This window comes from Poecilia reticulata, chromosome 17, assembly GCF_904066995.2.
Source record: "Poecilia reticulata chromosome 17, P_reticulata-male-v2, whole genome shotgun sequence".
NCBI lineage: Eukaryota > Metazoa > Chordata > Actinopteri > Cyprinodontiformes > Poeciliidae > Poecilia > Poecilia reticulata.
In genome coordinates, this window is record NC_088846.1 from 21589288 (window position 1) to 21615238 (window position 25951).

The window sequence follows — 25951 nt, forward strand, 5'->3', positions numbered from 1 at the left end:
TGCTAGCAACAAGTTGTGTGCTTAATTCGTGTTTTGCATCAGATTTTTTGCATGTTCTTCTTCTTAAACTTCAAAAAGTATATATTTTAATCATTTATGTTTGTCAGGATTATGTAAAACGTCCATGTAGAGTTTAAAAGCCAGACTGTAGTTGTTCTTTCATTGTACAGCCTGTAAGTTTCTCCTTTGCCAGCTGGCAGAACCAAAGCTGCCGCTACAGTAGGTGTTGCAGAGATCAAGCCCATCCTTAATGAGCCTAAAGACTTCACTAGGAGATTTCCTCTGACCTCACTCCCCCTACATGTAGATATATTTAGGAGCTCTTTGCACGTCATAAACAAAACCCCGGCATGGAAAAGTGGCACAGAAAGAAATTTTTTTCCAAACGACATCCCTTTTCCCTTACAAAAACGTTGTAACAATCATTTTTATTACTTTCTTTATGTACCTCTTTCTTATTCTAGACAAAACTTTTGATTAGCAAATATTTTTTTAAACAACTTTTTTTTCTTTGCGTCTGCTTACCTTGCAGGTGTCTGTGTCCAGCAGTGAATGGGTGAAGTCTGGACAGGTGGCCAGTCAGGGCAGCACAGAGACAACCAGAGGATGCATGCATGTCTGCAGACACTCCACAGGTTAATCAACCAATTAAACTAACCAATTAACTTATTATGCATATTTCTGGACTGTGAAAAAATGATGAAAATTTACATCATCTAAGAAAAAGTAAACGACCAATATTTTTTGTTAGTTTGTTTGTGTTTTGCTACAACCAAAAAACATAATAAGATTCTCCTCTCGTACTTCAAAACCATTGAGTACAACAAGCAGTTATTGTTTCTGCATTTTGTGACAGGAGCTGCCTAGGAAATGCATTAACATCTCAGCATCAGTGACATGTTTAAGCAGCTGAGCTGAGCTGAAATTTAAAAGCTAACAACTACTTAAAGGCCTGCCTCTGCTCTGCTGCAGCAGACTGGATGCAGGTTAAGTGGCTTTGCGCTGACCACGTTTTCCGGTTTGTTGGTGTTGCTTTCTGAGAACGTAGAGATTGAGAAGCCTGTTACTTTTGCCTTCGAGCAAAAAGAAAGAACTTCAAGATGCGAACACGGCAGGGGATTTGAAACCAAGCACATTTAAACCACATGGCAAAGAAAGTCAGTTATTTTTGAGCGTCTCTAAATGTGTCTTGTGGTAACCCCCCCCCCAAAAAAAAAAACGCTTAAATTGAGCTTTTAAATAATTGTTTAATTAAATGTGTTTTTTTTTCTGAAAGAACAAACTTAATAAAAATAAATCTCTTCATAATTTCAGCACCAGAAATCTGAGATAATTGTGCCTTGAATGCATTTTTATAAAACACCAGTTTTGATTTCCTAGACAAAGTCATTCAGTTGGTTTTTAGTTGTTACAGAACCAGCAGGACCAAACCAACTTTGGGCCCTGAGGTTCTGATAAAATATTTGTTTTTCATCTGTCAGTTTAACTAACTTTCTGTGATATTTGAGTGGCACTTTGAGCTCCCATTCTTGCCTTTAAAACTATAATCCAATCTTAAATCAAATCAAATAAATGTTCTTATCATGCGTTACTCTTTAGCTTATTCCATCAACGACTAATATTTCCAATTAGCCCCGCGAGATGCTTCTAATAGCACCCAAGTCATAGACAAGAGAAACTGATAATCATTTTATCACATTAATATATTAAAGCTGTCCCTCTTTGCTTGTTTCCCCATTATCCTAATTGAGTACAAATTGGTTAAGAGGGTGCAGCACAGCTATCAAGCGCCTTAGTTTTATCAGATGACAATGTAAGTCCCTCAGATCCTATTAGGAAGAAAGCAGCTAATGTTTAAAGGCGCTGTGTCAGCTTACCGGGGGAAAGGGGGATGGTGAGCTGCAGAGGGAGGACAGGACACGACGGAAAGGGAGGGTTTGATCAGGTGGCGGTCCAGGAAAAACCCAAAGAGTCTGCCACCAGCGGGACCAGTTAAAGTCCGCGGGAGGGCAGACTCCTCTAACTATAAGTTAGTTAAATTCTGTGTGGGACGGCGGCGTCCTCTGGTAAGAAGTTAAACCCTGAGAATCCTAGGCACTGTCAGGTACAATAAAAGCAGTTAAAGTCCGCGGGAGGGCAGACTCCCCTAACTCTAAGTTAGTTAAATTCTGTGTGGGACGGCGGCGTCCCCTGCTAAAGGACGGCGGAGTCCTCTATGAAATAGTTAAATTCCGCAAAGGACGGCGGAGTCCTCTATTGTTAGTTAAATTCCGCAAAGGAAGTTAAACCCTGAGAATCCTAGGCACTGTCAGGTACAATAAAAGCAGTTAAAGTCCGCGGGAGGGCAGACTCCCCTAACTCTAAGTTAGTTAAATTCTGTGTGGGACGGCGGCGTCCCCTGCTAAAGGACGGCGGAGTCCTCTATGAAATAGTTAAATTCCGCAAAGGACGGCGGAGTCCTCTATAGTTAGTTAAATTCCGCAAAGGCAGGTACAATAAAAGCAGTTAAGGTCCGCGGGAGGGCAGACTCCCCTAACTCTAAGTTAGTTAAATTCTGTGTGGGACGGCGGCGTCCCCTGCTAAAGGACGGCGGAGTCCTCTATGACATAGTTAAATTCCGCAAAGGACGGCGGAGTCCTCTATAGTTAGTTAAATTCCGCAAAGGACGGCGGAGTCCTCTATAGTTAGTTAAATTCCGCAAAGGACGGCGGAGTCCTCTATAGTTAGTTAAATTCCGCAAAGGACAACGGGAGTTTGTTTTTTTTTTATTTATTTTTTAAATTTCTCTCTTTCTCACTGTTTATTTCTGTTTTTATTTTAATTATGTAAAGCACTTTGAAATGCCTTGCTGCTGAAATGTGCTATACAAATAAAATTTGATTGATTGATTGATTGATTGACGAGTAATAATGACGGCTCAGCTTCATTCTTTACGAAACAGACAGAATTTAAAACTAAGAATCCAGCAGTAAGATACAACAACTCCTGTAATCCTTTCATAATCTGCATTTTCTTGTTGCTGCATCTAAATTTTGTCTGGTTTCTAACACGAACTGGTGTTTTATACTCCGATTTAATGAGACGTTTCAAAATAAAATACAGCGTAACTGTGATGTGTGAGGAAAATGGATGAATATTCCTCGGCTTGTGAAGTAACTTAAACTCGATCGGATTGGCTGTAGGACCATCGAGTTTTCAGTCTCGCCACAGATTCTTAGCTGGGGCTTTGACTGGGCCGTTCTAATACATGAATATTACTTGAACCAATCATGTAGAAGCAGTATTCAGCATTCAGCTTCTATGCACCACAAATCTGGAACAAACTTCCTGAAAACGACCAAAAAGCTGAAACACAGAGTTCCTTTAAATCCAGACTTAAAACACACCTTTTCTTTGAAATATTACAAATGAAACGTTGATAAATATTCTGATGCTATGTTCTAGTTGTTGACTGTGTTTACTGTGTTTTTAAGACACTTTGAACTGATTGACTGATTGACTGATCTGAGCCATTCTTCTTCAGCCACTACCAGGTTTTCTTGGAGTTTTCTCCTGTTTTGGCTCTTCCCGTCGTTCCATGGACTCTTCCACTCTGTTGTGCTGAGAGCAGATGCATAGTGTGTGTTACTCTTTCTGTTGCTGCAGGGCAGGACTGATTGGCGCTGCTTCACCTGCTGCAGCTCATCTCCTCCTCTCATCATGAGGTTATATTTAGGGAAAGGCAGGACTCATTCTCATTTGTCTTCTTTTGCTCCTCGTTACGAATCTGTAAGTTCCTGCTTACCTCTTTGTTCGAATCTGAACATCTGCTTTCAGAAACAACTCAATAACTCGCCTTGAGGATGTCAAAAGATAAAATACAAGAAGCAAGAGGCTGAACTGAGAGGACACATTTAGAACATATGAAAGATAATATTGTAAAGGTACAAAAAAATGGCATTCTGAGATTAAAAGAATGATTTAAGTAAAAAACATGAATACCTGCGTAGATTAAAAAGTTTATTGAGTTTGTTGATTATTGAGCAGTGTTGGTTAGCTGCAGCTGAGATAGCACATCAGTGTAGAAAGTTAACTGAAATTATGACATCTTATCTGACCTTCTGCATGTCCGCTAAAAGGCACATTGCCAAACTTTAAACTCGACTTTTCCCAGCGAAGTGAAGCCCGGAGGCAAATAGCTGGACTTTATTTTGGGCTGTCAGATTACAAACGCACACCCAGTATATTCAGATTTTTCAAAATAAATTGAAAACTAACATGTCTTGGTAAATTTCTGCCTCACTTTCTGTTGTTGAGTCATAAAGAATCCGAATAATATAGATTGACGTTTGTGGAAATGTTCAAAGATTGTGAATATAGAAACAAACAGGAGGACCAGAGTGGATATGAAACATCCAGGATTCATTTGAAAACGAGGCATCCACAATAAGCAAAGTATTAACTAACATTCAGAGCTTTATTACCATTTTAAAACAGTATAAGGATGATTTTTTTATAATATACAGCTCTGGAAAAAACTGAGCCCACTGCTCTGAATCCCATTGAAAACCTCCTGGTTGTTCCAACAAATATTGATTCCTGAGTTAAAACATTAGTATAGTCGTTTCTAATTCAATATAAACTTATTTTCTTTGCATCATTTGAGGTATGCAACTTTTTTGTTATTTTGACCATTTCTCATTTTCTGCAAATAAATACTACATTTTTACTTGGAATGTCATGGATATGTTAGTAGTTCATAGAACAAAATAACAATGTTCATTTTACTCAAACATAAAGAGTCAAATCAGAGAAACTGATCATTTTAAGTGGTGTCTTAATTATTTCCAGAGTTGTATATGCATAACATTTGTAATTTTGAGTAGAGGATATAAATCCTTTATTCTTTACACACCTTCCAGAAAAGCAGAAAATGTTTGTATTTTTACATGTTTATTTACACAAACTTGGCGAGCATAAAACTTCTCTAAATCTGCACAAGAAGCATTTACCGGTAAATGTTTCAGTGAAAGAAATGGAGACATAAAGCCTCACATCGAAAACGAGAAGCTTTTCTGTGAGGAAACTGTCCAGAGCTGAGGCTGTTCTGTAAAACAAGTAAATAAAAAAAAACAGATAGTGACACCAGAGCTAAATTTAAATACTAAAGCTCGTCTGGGCCGCACTGCAGGCGTTCACATGAGGACACATTTCTCCTCCGCAGTCTGCCGGAGCTCGCTCGCTCTGCTCTGGGCCTTGGTTTTCAGTTCGTCCAGGTCCATGTTTTGCAGCTTGTGGAGGAATGAATCGTTGGTCTCCTCCTCCTCCTCATCTTCATCCACCATTTTGGCCAGTTCCTCCGGCAGGTCAACGTCGTCTCCGGCCATCTGAATCATGGCGCCGTCGAGAGCGCTCTGATCAAAAAGGCAGCAAAAAATGGCAGCTGAATGTTTAAGTCGTGATTTGAAATGTTTTGCACATCAAAGCAGATTTTACATACACTTATAAATACAGTTATAATCTGAAGGCGACATATTTTTCATAAAAAAAACGAGATGTTTTCTTCACACACTGACATTAAGTTCTAAAAACTATTTCTGTTAGCTTAATGATGAGAATCAATTATTTTGAAAACTGCTTTTTACTTTCTTTAGGTTTTTACAGAACCCCCTCAGTGTTACCCATTTAACTTTGTATCAAATATTTGCTGTAATTTTTACTTCTCTCGTTGTGACATGCAACCTCAGCTTGAGGGATTCCTGCATATTGATGTAGTCGGCTGGGTTTGCTCAGATAGAAAACCTTTTTCTCTTCTTTTTACTGATTTGAATAATAAAATGAACTTGACTTTGCTTGACATGCAAAAAGTTTCAAATCTATAACGTTTTGCTACAAGGCAACATTGCTAACAAATGCACCGCCCTGCAGCCTGCAATAAATGCTAGACTTAATGAAAATGAAGGAAACATTTGCAGAATTAAATTGGAAATGCAAAAACCTATAACATAAGAGGATCAACTCACCTCCATGGAGGCAAAATTTTCATAGAGCCAAACCTTTCCACAATATATTCTGTTTATTTTGTTTATTTATTAGATTTTCCTCCCTTTATCATCTCAAGTTGTGATGTTTGGCTTTGTTTCTTTTTCAAGAAATGTTTAATCCAAATGTGTGTATTTTATTTTTCCTTAATGGAGGGAAGGTGTGTTTCATTCATTTTTATAAACTGAATCTGACATTTAAAATGAGCAATTTTTACTTTTAAAGCTTTTCCTGCCCATCAGAGTCAGTGTGGCCCTCAGACAGCTCCCAGACTTAACAAGATGTCTTAGTTTGGCACAAATAAAGAGATAGAGGAAGTCCTGATTTTCTTTAGTATTTTTTATTTGAAACAATGCATTCAGATGTTAATAATCAAACAGATAGAGAATGATTAGAGCTCCTTACATCCGGTAGTCGGTATTTATCTCTGAGTGCGACTCTCAGGTTTGCCCTCTCAGCCTTTTTTGTTGCAAAGTCTTTGTCTCGTTGAATCCTGCAGAGCAGAAACACGACAGATAAGACAGAAAGCAGCTAAAGAACAAACTCTGACTCATAAAAATAACATCAACATACACACTTAAGTCTTTTTATTTGTATTTCTTCACAGTGTTTCCTGTTACACTGCTCACTGTGACTGTTATAAATCCATAGCTGACCTTCTCAGGAGCTGACATCCAAACATAGAAATGTTTTGCAGGTATTGCAGCAGAGGGGTGAATTAAAAGGTTAACGGGTTGACAAAGCAGGTGGCGAGGAGCAAAGCCTTTCTTTGTAAAGCGGTATCTCAGCACAAGCAGCATTACCACATGATAATAATGTTTCTGTTGAGGAAAGAGCAGCTCACACACTTTCTATCCGAGTTCATGTTCTGGTTCTGGGTACAAGAGGTTCACGTTTTTCCCCGATTCCTCCCTGAAAAAGTCTCCAGCTCAGTGAGAAAGTAGCATTTTGCTAAATCCGGTGCATCGTACGTTCATTAATTTGTTGTTTGATTAGAGTTTGTGCCTCTTTAAGACATAAATATGCTTTGATCGTATCCGTTTTACTGCATGTTTGTGCTTGTTCCTCCAGCTGAGCCTTCAGGCTTTCACAGACACTAACAGGTTTCTTTTTCAGTCCCGACGTTTCTCCTATCAACTCTGACCAGCTTTTGTTTAGGTCAGGTGAGCTCATCAGGACGGCCAGCTCTGTCCTGGACATCAGGAAGACCAGCTCTGTCCTGGGATGCCCCCTGGACCCAGAGCAGGCGGTGGGAGGCAGCAAGACTCTGGGTAAAATAGCATCACTGTTGGACAACATCTCCCATCCCATGCATGAAGCTGCTGCAGAACTGGAGAGCTCCTTCAGTGACAGACTGCTGCATCCTGGGTGCTTAAAGAAGCATCATCACAGATCCTTTCTTCCAGCTGTTAAGACTGCATAACTTTATAATTGGGTGTTTGCATCACTGCTGGCTTTTGCACAGTTTTTACTTCTCATCTGTTGTAAGTCAGGGTGTCAAACTCATTTTTGTTTTGGACCAAATCAAGATCATAAATGTTTTTAAAGGGCCGGATGTGCCAGAATGTATTGACAAAACCTGTTCACAAACTGCTAAAATACCAATCCTTAAAATTAAATCATATTATTTAACATCTTTTCAGTTCCTCCAGGATTCGTGATTTTTTTTGTGAGCATTTGTAGTAAAAATCGAAGAGTTTGTGGCACTAATTTGGAAATATTTGTGCTTATTTATGATGGTAAATGCGCCTTTTTCTTACTCGCTGTGTAGATCATTGACTATAATCTGACATCAGTTCAGGCTGAGGCAGCTGTTTAGTGCAAGTAAGAAAGTTTTTGACAATTTTTGAGAAAAATTTGCAGTAAACTCCCAATGACTTTTTCCTCAACAGCAGATATTTCTTCCCACACTTTTAAAAACTCCATATTTGTGGAATTTTCTGCTAATTGTCTTGAGTTTCCTCAGGTTTCTAAACTATATATGTTTTGATTAATCCGCTGAAAAAGATAAATAAGATGTAGAAAAGTTTCTCCACAACTTTATCCTGAATCTGTCTGTGTTTCTTGATTTGTTTTTTGTTCTTAGACAAAAAAACCTTGCTTGGTTTTGGATTTAGTCTATTGTACCACAATACATGACTGGCCAAACGATTATAATTCATGTTTCAGTGTAGATCAGTCTGTTCTGATATCTCTGTCTGATATATTTTCCTGGCTTCATATGTTGCTTTAAAATGGTAAAAGTTATGAAAGGGGTTTTAATGCTACCATAACAAAAGTGGAAACAAATGTGCTACTTTTCTGTCTGATCCTGGAGGGTCTATTTGAACTTTCATCTAAAGTAAATCCTTTTTTCTTTTTCTCCAAAAAAGGAAATCTCAATCAACATTTTACAAAGAAGCCTCAAAAACAAAATGTCCTCTACAGACAACAAGAAAATTTGTTTTCTCCTTAAAATAACTTTAAATAGGATTGCCCCTGAGATTGCCAACAACATTTTGTGACAAAATACTACTTTGGATCTTCTGACAACCTAGTTTATAGTTCAAGATAGGTTTTTTATGCATGTTTATTTTAAAATTTTGGTGGCACTACTGACTTTTATGTAACAGTAGTTACATAAAACTACTGTTACATAAATCTGTAAAGATTACTGTTACAGTATCAAGGACTAAATCTTTTTAAACATGAAGCATTTGCTCTGTAAAATCTTCACATGGTTGAAACTTTTTAAATTCCTCCGACTGTAGACAAGTTTCAACTACAGACTTATAAAAATAAACACTTGTCTGCCTTACTTGAGGTTCGCATTCTCTTGTATTTCATTTTTTGAATAGTGGAAACTAGAAACGGTCATCTATTCCTAACAAGAATTAAATAATTACAAATGTAAATGTTTTCAACTTTAAAAATGCTGCAAATGCAAATCAGGGATTGGCAATGATTGTGGTACTGGGGGATTTCAACAAGAATAATTTATGCAATGTGGATTTTTTTTTTTACACATTTTGTCAATAAACAGCCAGTTTGATGGATTCTGTATCTAATCAGTTTCTTTCTCCAGTTCTTGTGTGATTTGGGGATTTTGACTGCAGCCTTAAAACACCTTAAATGTTTGTCCTTTTTAAAACCAAGCTGGGGTGCAAAGTGCTTCACAGTGCGACTCGGCTGTTTATAAGCCAGGCGGTCATGAACTGACCTCCTGAATCCTGATTTGCCTCTCTGAAGTCTCTGAGCTGATGTCATCTGTGTTATTAGCCCAGTTCTGCAATAATGTCATTATCAGTGTTATATGTCAGTTTCCACGTTGCTAGATTTACTCTGTGTCTATTTAAGGGTGGTCCTCTCTAACCCTGCTTTAATAAGATTAGCTTCCACAAGAGCTGCAGCTCGGCATAAATCCTCAGTTGCTTGATGTGTCGGTCAGGACTGTCCTCTCACCTCGCACGTCTCTGCCGCCAGGACAGTGTCCGCTCTTTCTCACACACAGTTTTGGAGCAGACACTGAAGGTCACAGGAGGTTCAGCAGATTACCTGAAACTAACTTTAAGCCTCCAAAACGTCTATCTAGTATTAAAACCTGTCAAAGATTTCTTAGTAAAGCTAAATATTTGCAATAAATGCAGATTTCTTTTAAATACTGTTTGACTGCTGGCTGGTGTTTACAAAGCAGAAATGAGGAAAACTGTTGATATTTTTCCAGTAATGCTGAAGCTGTTTCCACTGTGTGTGATATATTTAGGTATATTTGTTGTTTAAGCTATGAAACACGTCGTTTTAAGTCTTTTTAGAGGGCGTCTACACAAAAACACAAAATCTTACCAAGTATTTCTGACATAGCTTCTACTGGAAATATCTTAGTACACTTGAAATAAGACTAACTTACAAAAACTTATAGCAAGTTATAGGAGCTTGTTTTAAGGAAATATCGAGGAAAAAGTGCTAGTTCCATTAGCAGATTATTTCACTTTTAAAGAGACATTTTCCCATGTTACTTATAAGTAAATTTTTCGGCCAATGAAACTATCACTTTTTCATCAATACTAAGGAATTATTTACCTGAAATAAGCCTCCATTTCTTGCTAAAAAGTTACTTGTAAGTTAGTTTGTCTTATTTCAGGTGCACTAAGATATTTGCACTAGAAACGGGACTAAAAATACTTGGTAAGATTTTGTTGTTGCAGAAAAGCCAATAAAGGTCAGAGATGGTGTAAGATGTCCTGCGGGATAAAGCTTTTTTAAATTTGCAAAGAAAGTCAGATAAGAATAAAAAAATGATTGGAGCACATAAAAAGGGACACGGTGACCAGAAACTCATTTCTTCTGTTGATTAATTAACTATCATCCAGGATGAACACATTTGTGGATGACATTTACAATAAAACCCAGACTAGTGATTAAAAATTAAAAAAATAAAAGAAAAATATATTTAATTAATGCTTTTTTGTGAGGACAAAAGGGTAAATCATTTTCAACTTTCTCCTTTTTGTCATTGGCAACGAGATTTTAATTTCATTACAAGTTGTCTTTCACCTAATTGGAGGTAACAAAGAGTTCAGCGCCAAATGAGAATGTAAGGTGATTAAATAATTATTGTTTTAAAGCACCCTGGCTAAGAGATGTGTTTAATGGTGGCTTCTGTCCTGACAGGTTATTACACACAAGCTTAATCTACTTCTCTGTCTAATTTGAGCCTCGAGGAAATAAACCCCTACCTAAAGCTACCCGGTAAACCCGGCCCACATCCGTTGATGTCATACGTGCATCACAAGTGGCCTGGAGACACAGTTTTAAAAAGAACAGACCTCACCTGCAGAAAGGGCATTTACGTTCAGACAGTCATTGAGAAAAATAAACCTAATCCTTCATTTAAACAACATAACACGAGGTAGTAAACTTTAGTTAACTAAAACGAGTCCAAAAGTGCTCACTACTCGGACAAGCCCTGAATGTTTTAGCTTTATTAAGCCAGGTTTACCTTTACATTAATAGTTTCATTCAGCATTTTGTAGTAAATGAATGAGATTGTGTTTAATTAATAAGGGCAACATTGTCCTGGCAACTGGCTTCTCGCTAAGACGAGCTTGAAGAGCCGCAAAACGACGCGTGGAAAAAAGGAGATCAATGTTCAGTTGGGTGAAATGATGAAGATGAAATGCTTATGGTTAAGCCTCCAAAACACTTTGGAGCTTCTTCCAATGCAGAAAGAAGATTTCTGAGCAAAATGGAAGCCGGACAATGTGGAGCGCATTTTACTTTTTAATTAAAAGCTCTTCAGTCAAAGCCCTCCATTTTTCTGTCGCCCATCCTCCGTAATAAATCTATAATTTTGTGGCATTAGAATGTTTCGTCTTTTTTATTGATATACACTTCTGACTATTTACCTTAACGTAATGCAGTAAGGAGGTGTATGAATATAGTATATACAGGTATGCACTTTTTGTATTCAGATGTGTTCAGTTTCCACAGACAGATGTAAGAATTGAACTACAGATCTTTGCCACATGGTAACATCTTTCAGCAAAAACTAGATGCTCTGAATCCATGCAGTAAAATTCCTTCGTTGTTGTTAGCGATCAGGCTTTCCTCTAATTTTATTTGAGACAAAGAAGAAACTTCTTTTATGTTGTTTTAAGACTATCTGTTTTCAAACAGAAAAGACTCGAATTGTATTTTACGTTAAGAATGTTGCTATTTGACATTTTTGTTTAACTAAGTCAAAACAGCATTTCCTCCTGGGGAATCCACTGTTAATTTTTTGTTTTGTCAAGATTTCTAACATCACATTGGTAATAAAATGTTCTTTTTTTACTCACTTTTCTTCCACCAGCTGCTTCTGGTATTCCTCAAACTCCTCCCTGGACATGCCTTTGGACTCGGCTGTTTCTTTTCCATCTGCTCCAGCTTTGCTGCCACCTTCACCACCTCCATCAGCAAAACTCTTCAACTTACTGCCCAGCATTTGATTCATGAGAAATGCCATAGCTTAAAAAAAAAAAAAAACGAGTCTGACTCGGTATGACGTGTAAAAAAGGAAAAAGATTTGACAAATTTATTTAATGTTTTCAAATTAGTAATTTATCTTGTAGAGTTCCTCAGAGTACAAACATCCCAATTTGAAAGCTTGCCTATAGTGTGCCATAATGATTAGAGTGTATCAATAACTTGTGGCTGGAGTAAAACCGCTAAAGAGCTTAGCTCATAATCGACAGGCTTCAGACAATGAAGAGTATTTACCTTGTCAACAAGACGCAGCAGAGCAGGAGAGGAGCTCTGCATGTTGTGGTTTTCATGTCTAAACCAGCACAAATCTTATACATGTTGCAATGCATTAATGTGATTATTAATCAGTAATTTTGTGATTACATTTCTCTATCACACCGATTTCAAACTCGAGGCCCGGGGGCCAAATCTGGACCACCGTAGCTTTTTAAGTGGCCCCTTAGACTCCAAATTACATCAATAAGACCCTAGAGTTTTTCACAAATTCGCAAAATTTACATAAAATCAAAAGATCCTCCACAATTATTTCAGATTTTTACTGCAAATTTTTCTCAGAAGTCAAAAAAAAAAAAGGGTCTGCTGCCTCAGGCTTACTTGATGTCAAAGTCTGTATCTGTGCTGTTACTGCGATTAATAAAAAGTCACATTTAAAGCCAAACATTAGTGCAAATGTCGTAATAATGCCTTACAAATATTTCAAAATTAGCACCACAAAATTTGTCATTTTGATTTATAAATCCTGAATAGACCAGTGTGCAAAGTTGCCCAATATTATTTAATTTAAGAAACACTGAATTCTGAAACAAACAGCTATTTATTGATATTTTAACAGTTTAACAAGTTTTAGCAATACATTCTGGAACAACCAGCCCTTTAAGTTTTTAAGTAAATCTTAAAATGTCATAATTTGCTAACTGCAGCGGCTAACTCATTTATTTTAAATCCAGATTGGCTAAAGCTAAAGCTAAAAACTAGTCAGAGGAGAAAAGCTAACATCTGAAAACAACTCCAGTCTCATAAACACCATCACTGTTTATGAGGCTGGGAAATTATTTAAATTGACCAATAATTAATGACAATGTGAAGGGAAGTAGGAGATGTGCACCACTAATGATCTTCCTGTGTGAAACATCTGCAGAGAATGAAACATGTAAAGCTTTTCTGGTCACTGAAACTGAACAGGAACAAAATAGTTTGAAAATAGTTGTTAGTATTACAAAAAAACACTTTACATGTCCTCATCGTTTCTCAGAAAGATTGTTAGCGGTTCTCCGTCTTCAGTTTACATCCTTACATGAAAATAACCAACCAAAGGCATTATTTTAACGTCATTTGAGTGTTTTAAGTGATTTTGTGATTTAACACCACATTTGATTGTTTTAATACTTGAGTCAAAAATGTTCAACTTAATTGCAGCAAATGTTATCTTATAGCAAACTGAAAGAGAAAACAGATTCATATTCTGTTATGCAGATCTAAATTCACTCCAATGCAATCAGACTTTCACATCTGGGTCGAGTCCAGAAGTCGTCATAGTTCACACATATTTTTTGTTTTATTAACACTGTGACCCACTGACAGGCTGAAGTAAACAGAGCTGAGCTGGACTGAACACAGAAAGCGTTAGATGCTTAAAATGGTCCTGATCCGCTCCACCGTCCAGTTCGTCCCATGCGTTGTTCTGCTAATATACTCGGAGTATATCAGGGACTTAAGCACTGCGCTGACCTGAAACCTCTGTAACTAACACAGAACTAATAAGGCTCAGGATGTTAACCATGTATGACTGAGGATCGCCTCATTACAGGGGATTTGTTGTAGATATTCTGCCCTGTGGAATCAATTCAAACTGTCAAGACGATTAACAAAAACGACACAATTTCTTATAGAGTAAAAATCATATTTTATCATATGGAACCAGGATTTTTTCTTTTTACACGAATCCACTCAAACTGTGTAATGCTTGATTTAAGCCATTTTCTCATGAGAAAAATGTACTTTTTATTTCTGATATTCCCTTGTTTGCATGTCTAAATAAGCACTTAAAAACTGGTTTTACAGTCAGGAACTTCACCCACATGTAGTGCCAGCTTTTAATTTTACTTATTTACACTAACGTACCTCTTTTCTGTGAACTCTGACTTGTGTTTGTTTTGTGATTTAACTCATGTGGGTGGTAACCAGAGCAAACATGACACACCGCAGCATTTACGTGGCTGGAAAAGTTACACCGTTTGCTTGTTTACCTTGGTCCCAGCAAATCTCATTAAATGTGTTTTTATTTGTGCAAATGAAATAAGTATAACTTCTTTGATTAAGTGACTTCTAAAGGCATTTGGAAGTCCTTTGTTTTATTTAGAGGTTTTGCAACCATGAATCACTTTCCTCCCATTTGACAAGAATAGTGGTACTTTGTGTCAAATAAAATTGCCAGAAAATATAATAAATTTGTGTTTTTGTAAGGTAGTTTAGGCTCAAAGATCAGAGGTGAGCAGAAAATCAGGACCAGCCACCGCTTCAGTTTCTTCCAATTACTTTTTTTATTCAGTCTTTGCTCAGACTTCTCCCCCAGCATCCAAAAGCTCACTGTTTTTATATACAACTGGCACCACACCTGTGCTTGATTGGACACAGCCACCAAGGAACAGGTCAAAAACATTTACACAAAGAAACACAAAAAACTACAAATCAATTTACAAACTCCTACATAATAAAGTTATCTGCAAAATAAATTAAATACAAGATAACTCAAAAGGTTATTTTTAAAAGGAAAAACAAACAAACAATACACAAAAGAAATACCCTCTAATTGGTAGAACCCAATAAGGTAATCACTGACATCATCCAGCCATTTAACCAGGAAGTACTGGGCCGGCCTCTCCCAGATAGATCTTGCAACATAATGCCAACACAAACAAACCCGGGATAGTAAGTGAAGCAAAATGGCAATGTTTGAATTAATTATTATAACCAAATATAAAAATAAGTGAATGAGAAAGAATAAGGGACAAGTGGTGAACACAAACTGAACCACTTTGTCACAGTTTTTAACAAGACCAAACTTAAAGAGTTAAGGTATATGACTACACTGCACTGTAAAATATTAGAAGGTGGTTTAACTTGAAAATGAAAGTCCTTATTCTGCCTTGAAAATGCAATTTAAGTCGACAAGAAAATTGTTTTGGTCTTAACTCAGAAATTAAAGTTCATGAAGTTGATTTAACAACAAGAAACAAGTTGTCTAAACATTGTTTTTTCAGTTAATAAATCTTGAATTGTGAGTTTTAACTCAATGCTGCAATTTAAATCAAATAATTGTTTTCAAAAAAGAGGAAAAAAAACCTGCCCTCACCTCGTTAAAGAGCCACATTTCTCTATTATCTTTACTTACAATGTCAAGTACAAGCAACTTATTATAGTTTAGAATAATTTAAATTCTTGTTTTAAATTTTAAATGAATACATTTTCTGATCGGACAATGAATTTTATTGAACATCTCAATGAATTCAGTTAAAAAACATTCAGTGTGAATAGAACATTATCCTCAAAGTTTAAAATAAACATTCACCTTAATAACGGACAAGAGTCAGATCAATCTAACACACTTCCATCTCAGGATACAAAAACATGCCGCTAAGCATTCTGGGAGATAGTTCCCACTCCTGTCTTTTTCTTCTTTCAGTTTTTTTAAGTGCTAACTTTTTTCTAGTTTATTCCACTCTTAATACTTATTTTTAGTTTTAGATTTTTAACCTAAATGTGTGAGTTTGTTTACAAAGTTTTAATTACAATCATTATGTTGCTGTAATTCTTGTAATTCTACTGTACATAAATATTTCAACAATACTTTTGCTTTCAGACGGCATCAATGTTGTGGGTCTGTTGGTGTTCTCCGTCGCCTTTGGCCTCGTCCTGAGCAGCATGGGGTCAGAGGGGAAACCTCTGAGGGATTTATTCAACTGCATGAATAAAACCATCATGCGTCTTGTTAGCATAGTTATCTGGTAAGAAGGGAAGACTCATTTAAACTTGATGACTAATCTGTTTTTGTTTTATATACTTGAGTTTCTGATATTTCTATAATGTTGTTTGATCATTGTTTTCAGTATATCTTCCTAATAAACTTTACTTTAAGATTGCATGACATAAGGCATTCATCAATAATGTGATTAACTGGAAAAAATACAAAATACTTATAGTCTCCCATAAGCTTGAATATTTCTTTTTGGCTCCATCTTCTGGTAAGTATTTGACATTGCATCTCCATTTTAATTACACCTCTCTTCATAACAGGTATTCCTGCTGGCTGGGCAGGTTGTTAAAATGACGGACGCAGCAGAAATAGGTCGCGATGTTGGCATGTACACTCTCACTGTGGTCACTGGGCTGATCATCCACGGCTGCGTCACGCTGCCGCTCATCTACGTTATCGTCACAAGGAAGAATCCCTTGAGGTTTTATGGAGGAATCCTCCAGGCTCTCAGCACGGCCTTTGGGACTTCATCCAGGTTAAAAATAATGCAAACAATCAAAAATGAATGACTTCAAAGCATAACTTTATATCTCATTTGCTTTTTAATAGTTCGGCAACCTTGCCTGTTACTCTTCGTTGTATGGAGGAAAACCTGAAGATGGACAAACAGGTGACGCGCTTCATGCTGCCTGTAGGTGCCACTATGAACATGGACGGTTCTGCCCTCTATGAAGCAGTGGCAGCTTTATTCATAGCCCAGGTCAACGATATGGACTTCAATCTTGGACAGATTATTGTCCTCAGGTACATTTTTTTTGTTTACTTTCAAACCCTTGCACAAGTATTTATTCCCCTTCCACTTTTTTCACACTTCAACCAAAAACTTCAATATGTTTTATTGAAACTTTAAAGGGGACCAATTTTGCAAAACTCACATTTTGAAATTTTTATACTTGGAGAGGCAATAAGTTCATGTTTTTTGGTATCTGGAAAATGAGCTGTCATGTCACAAATCAGCAGGCACTGCCCATTACCTAGCAACCCCCAGTGAAGCCCAGCCCATCACCTAGCAAAACAAGCAGAGCTCCAGCACATTTGGTCAGTTGGTTTTACCACTGGATGCGCTGTGCAATGCCTGCTGGAAAAGATGTGTTTTTTTGTTTATCATCCAGAAAAACCCTTGCTTTTTGTTGGTTGTACATGAGGCTCTACTTCTGCTTTTCAAACATGTACAATTGTATAATTGCTCATCTGTTTGCAGTTGTTTTCATGTGTAAATGTTGAATTGGGGAACATGGCCAGCAGCAACTTATTGGGATTTAAAATCCCTAAAACATCTCATTCTAAAAATACCTCACAATAGGCAGAACTGAGCAGACTAAAATCTCATTATTTAAGAATGATTTTGTGCAAAAAAATGTAATGAACATGTTTTGTATAGACCATAGAGCTATCCTAACCTGTTCAAGGAAGCATAATACATCACCTTTTAGTCACAAGAAAAACATTCAAATGGATCCTGCATGTAGAAAAAGCTCCCTTTTTATAAAACCACGTTTCACTTTAATTAGTTTGGACTTTGGTTTTGACAGATGTTTTTGCCCAACAGTTCTTGCAAAATAGCTGTGGCTCAGTCAGATTTGCCTGAATTTTCAAGTTTTGACTGCAATTCTCAGTTTGATGATATCCTGGGCTTTAGATACAGACAATTCTGTATTCCAGGTGTATGGGGTGTTGAAGGCAAATTAAATTATCAGAATATATACAAGCTTCCCAATTAATAGTAAGAAACATGAATAACTTTCCTGTCACTTTTCTGTTGCTTTTTTGGTGTACAATGATTTTGTCATGTTGGAAGTGGTGACCAAACCATATGAGTAACTTTTACTTATTAAATGTTTTCACTTGATTCAGTTTGATTGTGACAGCAGTAAGCACTGGGTCAGCTGGTATTTAGCTCGACTGGGCTGCCTACTGAAGACGTATTCCTGCTCCTCATGGTCGACTGGATTGTGTAAGTACACCAGTTCATGCAGCTGTTAGCTTGAAAATGTAAATATGAAATAAAATAAATACGTACTTCAAAGAAGAAAACGTCTCGCGGTTAAAATAACTAAAAATGCTATGAGAAACAGCAGCAGACTCATGGCTCTGGGCTGCATTTCTAACTCCAGATTTCATCTTGACAGGGACCGCATACGAACTGCCACCAACGTGCTGGGGGACTGCATCGGTGTCGGTGTGGTGCAGCATCTGTCCAGACACGAACTGCAGAAATCCAGTCTTGCAGCGACACACCCATCTCCAAGAGCCTAATTACCAAAATGGAAGAAATTCATGTGTTTGGAATTAAAATCATGAGATTTGAAAATTTGAGTGTTAAGAAAAATAAAGACAAGTCTGCTGGAAAGAAGGTTTTATTTTGTTTTTGATGTTATTGTTTTGCTTATGCTTCTCATGGTTTTATGACAGAAAATTAAAACCAAAAGTAAAAATCTTCTCCCACAAAACTAATACTTCTAAGTCTTTTCTTTTCTTGAGGGAGCTGTGGAGGGGGAGATGTCCAAATCAGATGCGTGAAAATGAAAAGGTTGTTTGTATTTTTGTTATTTTTTCAAAAGACCGGCGTCTCTACTCTAACCTCCTGATCCTCGCCAATGTACAGGGTAAACTGACATTAATGATCCACTAACTAAATGAGAAACCAATTCTTTGCTGAACCAGAGGAAAAGATTACAGTGGTTAGAAGTGGATGAAAGGTTAACAATCAACAATCAAATAAAAGACTTTCATCAACATGTTTAAAATTCACGTGTTGGCTTTAGCTGTAATCAAAAATGCTAACAAACAAAAACTGAACTGAGTGAATCTGCAAATACTATATTTAAAAAAATGTCAACAAAAGTTTAAAAATAATCCAAAGTTTAACAGCTGCACCACAAAATTATCACCTTTACCATAAAAAGATAAGCCTGTTTGTAGAGGAGGATTCAAATGCAGAGGAGAAACTGATACAATCATGTTTCATGAAACAACTTTGCTTAACAAAATGCATTGAGGTTTGTAGTAAGATAACAATCTGTAGAAAAAGTTCTTCCACAAAGTACAGTACAAATCAGACCTCTGTTAACGTAAAACTTGTTCTGTGTAATATGTCCAAGAACAAAACAAATGGACTTTCAACCTGTCACTGTTAAAATGTAATCTTGTACCAAGTCTTTACAGTGTAATAAAATTCAAAGAATGCAAGTATTTTTTCCTTCTTAGACATATTTGTGGTTTTTAGCGTTAACTGTGCTGAGTAGGGAGTAAGGCGGTTCTCTTTGAATATATGTCTTTCACTATTACCTCCATGGCACTAACATTCATTAGACTGTAACAGCAGAGTTGGAACAGACTGTTTTCTTTTTTTCTCAAAATTAGATACACAAGTCAAGCTGAATCACTTTTTCAGTCCAAGAAAGCTTCATTTTATCAAGGATTTCTAAACTCAAGCTGGTAAGACTGTTCAGCCTTTTTCCTCACTTGGAGGAAAATGTAAATATCTTGTTTTAAACTGCAACTCATTATGTTTTAGCTTTTGAACAGTGATTTATTCATTGAAGCACCAGGCAAAACTGTTCATCATTCCTTTTCTCCATGTTTCTGCGATAATGTAGATATCAATGCTTCCAAACTCTGAGAACATGTCGGAGGTAGAGTTGGTGGAGGTTGCTAGACCTGAAGATAATGAGAAAAATGAAAGATGTTCTCAGCCTTTAGATGAAGTAGAATCAATTAGGGATGGATTTAATATTTGGATTTTCCTCAAGAGGAATGCCTTCCTCATTCTCACAATGGCTGCTGTTGCTCTCGGTAAGAAGTCATCAGTTTTATGTTGTATTTTTTCTTAACGTCTTTAAACTTTTTCTTTGATGGAAAACTGTGTATATATATCTGTGTCTCTAAGGGATTGGACTGGGCTTTGCTCTGCGATACATTAACATGTCTGAGAGAGAAATAACATATTTAACTTTTCCTGGAGAGCTGCTGCTGAGAATGCTGAAGATGATGGTGCTTCCTCTTGTCGTTTCAAGTATAATTGCAGGTGAGATAAACTTTTTGGCTTTTAGTTTGGCTATAACAAACAGTTTGACTAATAAAGTCACATTGATTTTATGTTTATCTTACATGTAAAATCATCAATTAGCTTTTCAGTTCAATTTCACCAGACGTTACCCTGGTCTGAATATTCAACAAGCAGCTAAAGTTTTAAAATTCACCAACATGGCCGAAATAAATCAGTTCTGTGAAGAAGATTGGACCAGTAATAACTCATATATTTTTTGTATCATCTCTGGTCATTTTTGTCTGAAATAAACATTTGATGATCTATAAAGAATGACAAAAATGTCTTACCCACTTTTCCGCTTTAAATTTCAGGCATCTCAAATGTTGACAGAAAAGATTTTGGAAAAATTGGGCTTCGGATCATCATCTACTACTTGGTAACCACTGTTGTTGCTACGTTCACTGGCATTTTCCTGGCGGTTTTCATCAAGCCGGGAAAATCATCCAGGCACGCATCCGAGTCGTCTCCGGCTAAAACAGAGGATGTGCACAGTTTGGATGCTTTCCTTGATCTGATCAGGTATGCACAAAAGTCATGTGGAGATGCATTTTTGTCACTTTATATTTTAAATAAAGAATGATTCTATGATTATGTATTTTATAGAAACATGTTTCCCTCAAATCTGGTGGAAGCTTGTTTCAGAAAAGTAAGCTGGTGCAATTGTTTTGTTTTTTTCACAATTAAACAATTGTAAAGTACTAATACTTTGATGCTATGTTCTTTACATAGTATTTAACAGTTAATCCCAGCAGTAATTCATCAGGAAATCCAATAGGAGCCACAAATATATCAACAAACAGTGAGTCCTGTTGCTATGAATCTGTGATTGTTATGATTTTGTCCTGCCATATTCTTCTTATTCTGCTGTTGCCCTTGTTGTTATTATATGTATTGTTACTTTTTGATTGCGTTGATTATTTGGATTGTTTTATCTGCTGTTTAGCACCAATAGCAGGAACCTCAGACGGCATCAATGTTGTGGGTCTGTTGGTGTTCTCCATCGCCTTTGGCCTCATCCTGAGCAGCATGGGGTCCGAGGGGAAACCTCTGAGGGATTTATTCAACTGCATGAATAAAGCCATTATGCGTCTTGTGAGCATAGTTATTTGGTAAGAAGGGAAGACTATTGATGAACCGGTTGAACTGTTTCAGTATTTATTTGTTTCAATTAAACTTTTACCTAATTTTGAACTATCTTTGTATCTTCCTATCAAACTTAAATTGACTCAAACAGCTAAAATTGCTAGCCTGTATGATTTGGTGGAAATATGCTTACTTTTTAAGAATTTTTCTGTGGCTCCATCTACTGTTTGGAAAAGTAATTGCATCTCCATTTTAATTACACCTCTCTTCATAACAGGTATTCTCCAGTGGGAATCATCTTCCTGCTGGCTGGGCAGGTTGTTAAAATGACGGACGCAGCAGAAATAGGCCGTGATGTTGGCATGTACACTCTCACTGTGGTCACTGGGCTGATCATCCACGGCTGCGTCACGCTGCCGCTCATCTACGTTATCGTCACAAGGAAGAATCCCTTGAGGTTTTATGGAGGAATCCTCCAGGCTCTCAGCACGGCCTTTGGGACTTCATCCAGGTTAAAAATAATGCAAACAATCAAAAATGAATGACTTCAAAGCATAACTTTATATCTCATTTGCTTTTTAATAGTTCGGCAACCTTGCCTGTTACTCTTCGTTGTATGGAGGAAAACCTGAAGATGGACAAACAGGTGACGCGCTTCATGCTGCCTGTAGGTGCCACTATGAACATGGACGGTTCTGCCCTCTATGAAGCAGTGGCAGCTTTATTCATAGCCCAGGTCAATGACATGGACTTCAACTTTGGACAAATTATTGTCCTCAGGTACTTTGAAGGGAATTTGTTTACCTGCAGTGCCATGCAAAAGCAATCATACATCAACAGAAAGTAGTAAACTGAGTAATATGTGGTGTCATTCACTAGACAATCTCCTAAATTCATGCCAAATCTACACGAAACAACTGCCATTTGTAAATAAGAATTCACTTGTTTTGCATTCCCATAATTACTTCCCCATAATTTACGCCTCAAGTTTTAGATAGTCATTTGTAACCCTTCTATGTTTGTCTCAGGTTGACTTCACGACAGACACATTCGGGTTTATTGTAGTTATTCTAGCAAAAGAGGAAATTGAGTTGGTGGTTAACATCAGTCCAGCAGCTTCTACCCCTATATTTTAAATAAAATATAATAAATAACCCTAGACAAACTACAAAGCATTAGCTCCATTTGGCAGCAGTTAATAGCAGTTAGCAGGAGTGACCATTTATAAAATAGCTCAAATGGACAACATTACCAATGATAACAGTTAGAAACTTACAGAAAACATATCAAAATTACTCATGAAACATTATATATGATTAAACTTGTCTAAAAATACATGTTAAAACATAATATTTGTTTAAAAAAAAACAACAACACAGAGCTTATCCTAATGCATACCACAGAACAACAACACAGAGCTTATCCTAATGCATACCACAGTTACTGACAGTAACAGAAAAGGGGGGAGAAGCTGTCAGTTACTGGTGGTTAGTAACTGCCCTTGGCAGTTTGGCACCACCAGTAACTGCCAAACTGGTGGTCAGTCATAACTGCCCTTGGTGCCAAACTGGTGGTACCAAACTGCTCTAGGCAGTTGGTGTCAGTAACCACCAACTGCCAAGAGCAGAATAACAGAACTTAAAACACCAATAAATGTCAGGAGAAACAACTTATTGACTAAACAAAATAAATTCAAAGAATAAACAAATTTTGACAAACTTCACATCTTTAGTATTGTTAAAATAAATCCTTTCACACATTTCCAGATAAGATATTTAACAGGGTTAGAAGCATAACTTAAAGAAAACTAAATTCCTGAGTGAATTAAAGTGAGGTTGATTTATTCAGTGTAGCTCTTACACTGCTTTATTTTGTTCAGTTTGGTTGTCACAGCAGCAAGCACGGGGGCACCTGGTATCCCACAGGCTGGCATGGTAACCATGCTGATTGTGTTGAGCTCGACAGGACTGCCCACTGAAGACATATCACTGCTCCTCATGGTCGACTGGATTTTGTAAGTATAACTTTAGGGTGTTAGGTAAAAATGGAGACATCTGCACAATGGAATACAAAAACATGAGATAAAACACAAGAAAATCTGAAGTTATGAGCTGGAAAATAGTTCCTAACCTCTCAGATGTTACTGTCTTTGTGTTGATAGGGATCGTTTAAGGACTGCCACCAATGTACTTGGTGACTGCATTGGTGTCGGAGTGGTGCAGCATCTCTCCAGACATGAACTACAGACATCCAGTCCTACAGAAACAAATCTGGTGTTGGAAGAAAATCCACCCTCCAAGAGCATCAGCACCAAAATGGAATGAGTTGCCTGAAACAAGAAAAACCCTTCCTATGTAGAGTAACATAATGAGATACAAAATTACAAAATTGCATTGACAGAATACAGAGACGAGGCCATTTAGTTTCTTTTTGTATCTTATGGTTTGTGGCAGAGAAACTCCAGAGGGAAACACAGAGATCACTCTTCTTGTAAGACTCAATAGATTGCACTGGGGGATCTCAAAGGTTTTCAGGCTAAAATAAAAACTACTAAGCAACTTCAAGTCATTCAAAAGGCATCCTAAACTTCAACAATATTCTTTCAGTATATTGAAGCAGCCAAACTCACTAAAAGTTCCCTCCAAATGACATTACTCCTTGCCTTCATCCTACATAACATCTTGATCATCCTACAAAGGTTTTTTCCCCACCAGACTGATTCTATGGCTAAACCAATACAGGTGTTTACTTTGTGGCTTGTTATTTCGGTTTGTTGACTTTTGGTTTTAGTCTGCCTAGTTAAGGAGAAATACAATGACCAACAGAGCTTCAACATACATAGAGTTGTGTTAACACTAGAAAGCTTACCTTCCTGCTCCTTGTTTTAATATCACACATCACATTGAATGTTTGTCTCTATTCACAAACATTTGGTATTTGAATATAGTAGGGTTTTGAATTTTGCTTGAGCCACACCTTAACTTTACAGACTTCAGGTAAATATCTCCAACATATTTACCTAAAGTGGTTGTTTACTCTGAAGGCTGGGAGTGTAAACAACCATGTAACTTTACAATCCATTGCAACCATCTTTCAGCATGAGACATGGTGATTTAAACAATATTTGTGTTGTGTATATGATTAACTTACCTTGCTCACACAAACCATCTATTATAATTTCTACAAACTGAACAGCAGTGACCCCAAAAGTGATCCCTGTGGCATTCCCCTACTACCACAAGGTAGCAAATGGGCCCATCAGAAAGCTATTCCAAACACGCTGACTTTAGTTTTTATGCATACTCTACCATCTTGTAGAGTATGAAAGTGTTGTAGCACGAAGGGAATGTACTGGTGTAGTAATACGGTTCCTTCTTTGTTCTTAGTAATATTTTTTTTTCAACAAAATGATGACATGTAGTTTAATTAGGGACTTGCTTTCAAGTCAAATGGAATCAGATGCAGTAAATTTACTCTTCTCTTTAAAACCTTTGAAGTGGTTTCACAGAAAAATTAAAGTGGTTAACCTCTAGGCTTTCTGTCCCACTAATCTTAAATATTGTTGTTCAAGATTTCTTTTTTATATATATTGCCAAAATAATTGCCAGAACTTTTTGGTGATGCCTTTCCCTGTTTAATGATATCAAGGAAGAAGATAGCTTCATTTCAAAGACCTTTGTATACCTTTGTTGATCAACTGCCAAGCCTGATTTTTGGATTGATTTTAGAACATCTCTGGATTTTGTTAGTTGCCATATATCACCACTTGTTGTATTCACAACCTCAATTAAAAAAGACGACCCAATTTCTTTCATATTTTTCCTTTGCTAAAACCAGCATATGTTGTTTATTGGTGTCATGATGTGTGAAAAACAACAGTGATTATATTTTATTATATTTTACAGGCACAAAGTTTGTAATCTTCTGCACTGCTGGTTGCTACAGTGGACTGTTGTGAAGTTTATTCTGTCCACATTTTTGATGTTTAAAGTGAAGAGTTTGTCTCAGAATTTAGTGAGCGGACCAAACTTTTTGTTTAGGTGATACTGGCACCATCTTGTGGATTATTTTCACTATGGCATTAAAAGATTGTAATCTTGTTGATGAATATGGCGCCCTCCACTGGGTAATCTTTAATACAGCAATAGAACATGAAAAATATTAGCCTGGTGTTTACTGACAGAGTAGATAAGGTTGGCCTCATTGCACAATAGAAACTAGACAAAAAAAAGATAAGATAAGGTGTGCATTTATGTGGTAAATTTGTTAAATTTGTCCTAAAATTAATACAAATTTGGATGAAACAGTTTGTTCCTTCATAAAAGTATCATTGTTGATATACTAAATTAAGTATCTTGTCGTATCTTATCTTTTTAGCTGAATTTAAATTAAACCACAAGAAACGAAAAGCTAATTTATTTTGAGTATAACTAGCTGTATTAAACGGGAAAATCTGAAATCGTTTTGAAATCTTTTAAAAGGAAAGAAGAGACAGAGAGAGAGAGAGAGAGAGAGAGAGAGAGAGAGAGAGAGAGAGAGAGAGAGAAAGGGTAGAGTTAATTCTAATAACAATAGTGAAAAAGTCATTGTTTAACGTAGGAAGTGCATGACCTGATATGCAAAATGTGACATGCATCCAAAACAGACTGGCACACGGGGTCTCGTTTAGCACCCCCTACTGGATAATTCCCATTATGGCAACAGAACATAAAACGGTCAGCTGATCTAGCTTCATTCGACACTGTGTTCCTGTGTTTTCG

At 36.9% G+C, this 25951-nt stretch overlaps 2 protein-coding genes, 2 long non-coding RNA genes and 1 pseudogene across 6 annotated transcripts in view; 3 read left to right on the top strand and 2 right to left on the bottom strand.

Annotated features, from left to right (window-relative positions):
- LOC103479786 (uncharacterized) overlaps positions 1–9068 on the top strand; it is a 31628-nt gene extending 22560 nt beyond the window's left edge. For both annotated transcript variants that reach the window (XR_014084120.1, XR_014084121.1), the window contains exon 2: positions 533–9068. This is a non-coding gene — a long non-coding RNA (uncharacterized LOC103479786). The remainder of the gene's footprint in view (positions 1–532) is intronic.
- On the bottom strand, positions 5175–12457 carry cplx4c (complexin 4c). The gene is made up of 3 exons (XM_008434439.2): positions 11838–12457; positions 6427–6514; positions 5175–5393 (listed from the first exon to the last, which is right to left on the bottom strand). The coding sequence occupies exons 1-3, from the start codon at positions 12002–12004 to the stop codon at positions 5175–5177; spliced, it is 474 nt and encodes a 157-aa protein (XP_008432661.1). The 5' UTR covers positions 12005–12457.
- A 3488-nt stretch (positions 12458–15945) lies between these two features.
- Positions 15946–18333, top strand: LOC145547969 (excitatory amino acid transporter 1-like; annotated as a pseudogene). Its single transcript, XR_014084242.1, has 5 exons — positions 15946–16011; positions 16318–16532; positions 16607–16801; positions 17912–18011; positions 18187–18333. The product of XR_014084242.1 is annotated as an excitatory amino acid transporter 1-like (transcript).
- Positions 18334–18967: 634 nt separating this feature from the next.
- On the top strand, positions 18968–25299 carry LOC103479781 (excitatory amino acid transporter 1-like). Its single transcript, XM_008434434.3, has 11 exons — positions 18968–19495; positions 19657–19852; positions 19947–20084; positions 20420–20627; positions 20712–20754; positions 20838–20907; positions 21052–21217; positions 21469–21702; positions 21777–21971; positions 23071–23205; positions 23353–25299. Exons 2-11 carry the CDS (start codon positions 19663–19665, stop codon positions 23513–23515), a joined length of 1542 nt encoding a protein of 513 aa, XP_008432656.1. The 5' UTR covers positions 18968–19495; positions 19657–19662; the 3' UTR covers positions 23516–25299.
- LOC145547875 (uncharacterized) lies at positions 23016–23445 on the bottom strand. Its single transcript, XR_014084127.1, has 2 exons — positions 23322–23445; positions 23016–23245 (listed from the first exon to the last, which is right to left on the bottom strand). It is a non-coding gene; the product is annotated as an uncharacterized LOC145547875 (long non-coding RNA).
- Positions 25300–25951: the final 652 nt, after the last annotated feature.